Here is a 7,436-nt window from a genome sequence, read left to right on the forward strand (position 1 = left end):
TTACTTCAGAAACTTAAATGATGGTGGAAAATGGTGGGGATTGCTGTGAAGAGCTGGGGGAGGGAGGCGAAGCCCCCCGGACTGAGGGATGTCAGATGATGAGAGGACGGCAGATAATGCATCCCTGAGCAGCGGGGCTTTGCTGGAGTCCGAGACCCCAAAAAACGCTGCGGGGAACCGGGGCTGGATGGCTGACAGCGAAGGAGAACCATGAGGGTGCCGATAAAAGCCAGGAAGATGCCGGGACCCTTTAGGACATGAGCTGGACCTGAGCAGGGCAGGTCCTGCTCCCCTCCCCGCAGCTGGGGCAGATGGTGACAAAATGCTCTGGCAGCACGCAGGTGGCTTCGAGGTGTCCCCGCTGTTACCTGCCTTGAGATCCTCGCCTCCCTCCCACCGCAACCTGTTGGCACCAGCTTAAATTGTGGCTCACCAAAAAATCACACACACACAGGCCGGCGGTAACCTGCCTTGGAGAGCTGGGCTGCAGCTAAACTGCTGCATTGCCACTGCGGTTTGTGTGAATTATTATTATTATTATTATTATTATTATTATTATTATTATTATTATTATTATTATTATTATTATTATTATTATTATTATTATTATTATTATTATATTATTATAGTAATATTTATAAATATTTATAAATATATTTTATATAATATTCATAAAATAAAATTTTATTTTATTATAATGATTATTATAATTATTCTACTTATCAACATTATTAATTTTTATTTTTAGTATCATTTTTATATATAATAATATATTATATTAATAATAATACTATTAATAATATTATATATTATTAATTTTTTTTTAATTTGTTGCAAATACATGATTTTTTTATCGAGATCCAGGAGTCAGGCTCAGCTTCACAGAGGTCCTGCCGTGGGCTAGCAGGAGGGGCTGTGCTGCTCGTGGGCTCCCCAGGTTTGTTATTCACCTGGACTTGGGGGAGCAGATGGTCCCATCTGGATATAAAATCTTCTACTCAGCCCTGCAGCGGTGCAGGACAGGAGAAGGCTCCAATTCAGAGGAGTCTGGCAGATGGAGCCCAGTGCTGGATGAAGGGTTGGGAGAGGGGTACCAGCAAGGGGTGGGTGCAGATGGGCAGGAAAGGCTGGGGAAAGCTGTGGTGGGACAGGATGTAGCAGAAGAAGGATGTAAAGATGTGGGGAAGGGAGCAAGGGAATGGCAAAACCAGAGCAGAGGAAGGGGTGATGCTTCCCGAGGCTGCGAGGAGAAGAGCCCGTGCTGGCACAGGGCTGCACCAGGGTCATGCACCAGGAGTGTGGGGACTACAAGTGCATTAAACCCTGTGGGTCAGTCATCACAGCGCTGCAGGGTGCCAGCTGTGGGTGGCATGGCCAGTGGGAAAACATCCACGCCACACGTTTGAGTCGCATCCCTGCTGGCAGCGGGGGTTTGGCTCGAGCAGTGAGCCCTGCACCACACCGAGCACTTCTCTCGGTGGTGGCAGCGACCTGGCACCAAATTCAGTCGGCAAAGAAAGGGTTAAAATCCCCCCATCTCGCTCTGTCTCGCTTTGAGGGCTTTGAAGAAGATCTGTAGAGGGGTGAGTGGTGTGTGAGTCCATCAGGGCATCTCTGAGCTTTCTTTCCAGACTGGGCAGGGAATTTCCTTCAAAACTCCTGGTTTTTGGCAAGTTTTTTCTTTTTACTTCTCAAAAGGCAGCTCTGGTGGATTCTGGTGTGATCAAAGTCTGACCGGTGGAGCCTCTAAATCAAGAGAGGAAAACACATCTCTAATTATTTTTGGGGGGCCATTAAGGACCATTTGTCTGTTTGATGGGCAGTTGTGAGTGAGGAGTTTCAGAGAGAGCCCACATGACCGATTTGCTGTGCTTCTCACCCCATCATGCATCAAAATGCCAGAAGTTGTATTTTTATCCTTATAGGAATGAAGGGCTGGTCAGGAAGGTGCAGTCTGAGCTCAGCATGTCCATGGGCTGTCATTATTCACTGGTGGCCAAAGGAGAGTTGATGCAAACGAATATTGAAGCCTCAAGTCTGTGTTGCCCAAATGGTGCCTGGTAAATTGACCACTGGTCTGAGTGCTGCTGTGGCTGCTGGATTCTGTCAGAGCTCACCAGAAAAGTGGTGTAAAATTTAAGGAACTTGGAAAACCTAAGTGAAGGAGATGTGTAATCTGCCCAGGCTGGCAACAGGGTGGAGGAGAAACCCTTTGTTTCTGGCGAAGGTGAGAAGGGCTGGGGCAAGGAGCCACTCGCCACAAATGGGGAGGGGAGCGAGCCTGGAAGAGCTGGGAATGACAGGAGGAGACTGGCTCCCAGAGAAGTGAGAACCATCCTTCTCTGGCTGGGGAGATGCTTGGATGGTTGAATAAAGGTCACAAGTTTCACAGGACCCACCTGTAGGCATCACAGACCAGTACACAACTGATCCTGTAGTACTTGGCATTTATTCCCTGCCTTTCCTCTCCACGGTATTTCTTTTCCTTTCCTCTTTTCTATCCAGAGATAATCCAGGTTTTTTCTACACTAAGGACTGTTGCCTTCTGATCCAGAATGTCTCCAGAACAGCTGTCTGCTCTTGCAGCCTCATGAAGCCATCTCCTCTCTGGCTGTTTTGAGGGCACGTGAGCACGGAGAGAGGTTTGTTGTAGAGTGGGATTGCACACTGAAAACCCTCGGGCTTTCTATCAGGGCTTCTCCTCTTCTGGTGAAGTGACAGCATCCCTTATCCCTGGGCTTATTTCTCCTTGCACAGAATCATAGAATTATTTGAAGGAATATTAAAAGCCATCCTTCTCCACTCCCTGCTGCCATGGGCAAGGATGCCATCCACTATCCCAGGCTGCTCCAAGCCCTGTCCAACTTGGCCTTGGACACTTCCAGGGATGGGGCAGCCCCAGCTTCTCTGTGCAACCTGTGCCAGGTCCTCATTACCCCCACGGTGAAGAATTCCCTCCCAATATCCCGTTTAACTCTGCCCTTTGTCAGTGTGAAGCCATTCCCCCTTGTTCTGGAACTCCATGCCCTTGTCCCAAGTCCCTCTCCGGTTCTCTCTGAGCTCCTTTAGGCACTGGAAGAATCTCTAAGGTCTCCCCGAAGCTTTCCCTTCTCCAGGCTGGACACCCCCAGCTCTCTCAGGTTGTCTCGTAGCAGAGGTTCTCCCATCCCTTGGAGCATTTTTGTGGCCCCAAGCGACACTTGGGTGCTGACAGCAGGTGCTGAGTACTGCTCACATCGGCTCGCTCTGGAGCTCCCACCCCTCAGCTGCCCATGGAAGGGACAGACCGTGCTCTGTCGTGTCCAGGTCAGCGCTCGGGAGGTACTGAAGGACTTCCCGAGGCGGCTCCTTCTGTCCCGGCGGGCATTCCTGGTCCCTGCCCGCGGCGATTCCCTCCCCGCTGCGCCCGCCCGTGCGCTCCGTCGGGCGGCTCCGGGGAACGCGCTCCAGCCGCCTCTCGCCGGGGCTCGCCTTTCCTCTCCACTTCGGGTTTTCTTAAAAAAATACATACATATAAATTTCTTTTTGCGCCTCTTCTTCTCCCAGTCTGGTAGGAAAAGGAGGAGCGGGGGGGGGGGGAGGAAGGGAGAAATATTGTTTGGATTCACAAAGGGGGGCATCTGGTGCACCTTGCGCCTGGCATCTGTGCTCCTTGTGTCCCGAGCAGCGCGCTCGCACCGGGGCGAGGGGCAGGAGGGGCCGGCGTGCATCTGTCTGCCACAATAAAGTCACAAAACAGCGGCGCGGGCCCGGCCCCGCCGCGCTGCCCTCTCAAAGGGGGACGCGGGGCTGAGGCTCCCAGGTATTATGAGCCGGGTAGGTAGGGCCGGGGCAGCAGCTGCTCCGCCGACCCGCCCGACATATGGCAGCGCAAATCACGGTACCTCCTGAGCAGCCCGGCCGGAGGGAGCGGGGGAGGCACGGGCCGGCCCCCGGGCCAGGTGTCTCCGCCGTGCGCCCGCCGCTCCCGCCGCCGCATCGCCGGCCCCGCCGGAGCGCACCGGTGGCCCCGGGGTGGGCGGAGGGCGCGGAGCGGCCGGCGGCCCCCGGAGCCTGTGGTCACCCCCAGGATGGAGAGCGGGCCCAGCCTTATCTGTCCTCCCCTCTCCCGAGCAAACAGCCCCCGGCGGGCGGGCGGGCGGGCTGCGGCCGAGCTCCGGCTCGCCAAACGTTCCCGACGCCTGGCAGGCGAGGGATGCGCCGGGGCCGCTCTGGTTACCATATGTTTTCAATAAAATAAGACAAATAGGGCCGGGAGATAGGGATTGCAGTAAAGCTGTTATAAAGCAGCATAAACCAGGCCAATGTAAACGGCGGCAGGGCCCCTCCTGGAAGGGCCGTTGGGTGCCAGCTCCGCACCGGGCGGCCCGGCCAGGTGTGAGCAGGAGCCCGCAGCGGTGCCCCCGCAGGTTTTTATCACGTTCGTGGTAATATGGTGCTTGTTATGCTAACTATGAGTAAACATCCCCGGCCGGGCTTTGTGGCGACGGGAGGGAGTTATCGGAAAGTGGCAGTGGGAAGGTGATTTAACAATAAAGTTGTCTTGTTTGCCAGCAGGTGATGTCTGCCCCCAGCCCCATGATTAATGCTTCCCAAAGTACTCCACTTTACAATCTCTTGTAATTATTTATTAAACGAAATCTATTTATTATTATTTTAGCAAACAGCGGTACCAGGTGGGGCTTTCTTTTCCTCTTCAGCTTTTGTTTGAAGGACGTTTGAAGTGGGCAGTCTGAGGCTTGGAAACACGCTCGCCAGATTTTTTTGTCATCCAATTGCACAGGCACAAAAAAAAAAAAACCCAACCCCGCCGGGCCCTTCCTATTCATCCTCCGCTGCCCTCCGAGCCGCCCCTCGAGAAGGGGCGCCCGAGCCGCGGCGGTGGCCGGCCCCCCTCGGCAGGCTCCCCCGCCCTCGCAGCGGGGCTGTCCGCCCGCCGCACCGCGCTCCTGGACGGGCAGCGCGCACAGCCCCACACCGCCGCGCATCGCTCCTCCCGGGGCCGGCCCGTGGGGCCGGGGGCCGGGCCGGCCATGGGGAGCTGCCCCCCGCCCCGCCGCGGCCCAACGGGGCCGCTCCGGCCGCTGCCGGCACAGGGATCCCCGACCGGGATCCGCCGCGCCGCTTTGGTGAAGGAGAGGGGGGACTCTCGCCCCGCCGGGGCTGCACCCTCCCGGCGGCCCTGCCCGCACCCCCGGGGGCGTCGTGCCGTGCAGGGGGAGCCCGGCCCCGCTACTCCCGGTCTCTCGCCCTCCGCCGGGGAAAGATGCCCGGGGCCCGGGCCGCTCCCCGCCGCCCGCCCGAGCCGGTGCGCAAAAGTCCCCGGCACGTTTTGCGCACCGAGCTCCGGCGGCAGCGCGGCCGCCCCCGGGCCCGGCGCCGGGCAGACGGGGCCGGGGTGGCCTCGGGCCTCGGGAGGGCCCTTCCCCCGAGGGATCCAGCCTCCGTTTCCCTTGTGGGGGCAAAGCCAATGCGCGTGTTGGGGGTGGAAAACGGCGTTCTGTCCCCTCCCGTGCTGGCGCTCGCAGCCCGCAGCGCAGCGCCCACAGCTCCGGGGATGTTCCTGGCGCTGCAGGGGCGAGGAGGAGGGTGACGGGAGGCGGCGGGGTCCCCTCGCTCCCGTCCGGGATCGGAGGGGATGTGTCGGGAGTGCCCAGCTGTGCCGGAGCAGAGGGAAGTGGCTGTGGCTGTGGCGGAATGGTGCCGGGTGGACCCTCACGTCTGGCACCGGAGGAGACATCGCCTGGCCCGGCGGTGCCTCCTCGGCCGCTCCGGGGACCCGGCGCTTCCCCGCGTTCCGCAGCCGAGTGCTGGGGAGCCCTCTGTCACCGCGGGGACCCTTTACCCCTCCCCGACCCCCTTTGCAGCCCGGAGGGGCCCCGGAGAGCGCGGCAACCCCGGCCGTGGTGCAGCTCCCCCCGGGCGGGGTCGGCGGCTCGGCCCGGGGGTCCCGTCCCGGGGAGGGCTGGCGGGCAGGGGCGGGGGTCCCGGGGCGGCAGGACGCGGCGTGGAAGCCGGCGGGGTCTGGCGTGGCGGGGCCGGGGCAGCGGGCGGTGCTGGGCCGGCACGCTCCCGTCGGGCTGATAAGATAAAAGCGTGCCAAGGGGTGGGTGCGGGCGGGGGGGCGCACACGCCGCCCGGCCGGGAAATCCCCATTGTCTGCCTGCCCTATATATAGGGGCTTAACTGCAGTCGTGTGCCGGCGGCACAAGCTCTCCTGCCCGCACTCGGGGGAGCGGCGCAGAGAGCGCAGCCAGAGGCGCATTTCTGCCCCGCATTTCTGCCCCGCACCTCGGCCGGGCTCAGCGCACACAGCCGCGGGGGACAGGGCTCTCCCGGGCCGGCCGGTGCGGGGTTGGCTCCTCAGGATGGCCCCGCAGAGCGACCGCTCGCCGGACGAAGGACAGCCGTATTTCGGTGGAGCCGAGGACCCTTCCTCGGCGGCCGGCGGGGGCTCCACGGGCAGCCGGGGAGCCTCCCCGGGCCGCACCGCCCTGGCCCCGCGGGACGCGGCCGCCCGCAGGAAGGGGAAGGCTCGGAGGGGCCGCGGCAAGGCGAGGAACGAGGGCTTGCTCAGCAAGCAGAAGAGGAGCCGGCGCATGAAGGCGAACGACCGGGAGAGGAACCGCATGCACCACCTCAACTCCGCCCTGGACGCGCTCCGCAGCGTCCTGCCCACCTTCCCCGACGACGCCAAGCTCACCAAGATCGAGACGCTCCGCTTCGCCCACAACTACATTTGGGCGCTCACGCAGAGCCTCCGCCTGGCCGAGCAGAGCCTGCCCGAGCCCCCCGCGCCGCCGCCAGCCCCCGCCGCCGCCTCCCCCGGGCCCTGGGACTCGCCCTGCCCCGCGGCCCCGCCGCCCGCCGCCCTGCGCCGCGGCCCCGCCGCCTTCCCCGCCTTCCTCTGAGCCCTCCGGCCGGCCCATGGCCCCCCGCCTGTGGCCTTCGAGGAGCCGGCGGGGCAGAGCGGGGGCTCCCCGCGCTGGGCGCCGGGGGACGGCCGGAGCCTCGCTCCCCTCCCCGCCCCGTCCCGCTCGGCTGAAAAGCGCAGCGGGAGCGGGCGGACAAAATCAAATCACGGTTTTGTACTCGTTAAACGGTAAATTATATTAATTTGTCGCTATCGGTATTTATTGATTATATTTCGTAACGTATACGGATTTTTGTATATAAGAGTATTTTTAGCAGCGGTGATGCAGCTGTCTGTACCCGCGGCTGTATTTTGGGTTTTCGGAAGAAAAAAGAAGAGGAAAAATAAAGCGTGTCGCGGCCAGACCTGTGCGACGCCGTGTTTTTACCACCGAGGGAGTTTCAAACCCGCGCGGACCAGGGGAGGGCAGCGCCGGCCCCCGGGGGCTTCCTCGGGTGCGGGGTCGCTCCCTTGCGGGGGAGGAGCGGCGATGGAGAGCGGCGCAGCGGGGTCCCGCACCTGT

At 60.3% G+C, this 7,436-nt stretch overlaps 1 protein-coding gene across 1 annotated transcript; it reads left to right on the forward strand.

The window, feature by feature from the left end:
- Nucleotides 1-6,260: 6,260 nt before the first annotated feature.
- NEUROG3 (neurogenin 3) lies at nt 6,261-6,911 on the forward strand. Its single transcript, XM_086900279.1, has one exon. It carries the CDS (start codon nt 6,369-6,371, stop codon nt 6,909-6,911), a length of 543 nt encoding a protein of 180 aa, XP_086756405.1. The 5' UTR covers nt 6,261-6,368.
- The last annotated feature ends 525 nt before the right edge of the window (nt 6,912-7,436 follow it).

The sequence above is a fragment of the Cyanistes caeruleus genome, chromosome 8 (genome assembly GCF_971803275.1).
Source record: "Cyanistes caeruleus chromosome 8, bCyaCae1.hap1.1, whole genome shotgun sequence".
NCBI lineage: Eukaryota > Metazoa > Chordata > Aves > Passeriformes > Paridae > Cyanistes > Cyanistes caeruleus.

Bases quoted from the DNA above. Each gene is read 5' to 3' on its own strand.
- NEUROG3 (XM_086900279.1), top strand. From the start codon at position 6,369: ATGGCCCCGCAGAGCGACCGCTCGCCGGACGAAGGACAGCCGTATTTC.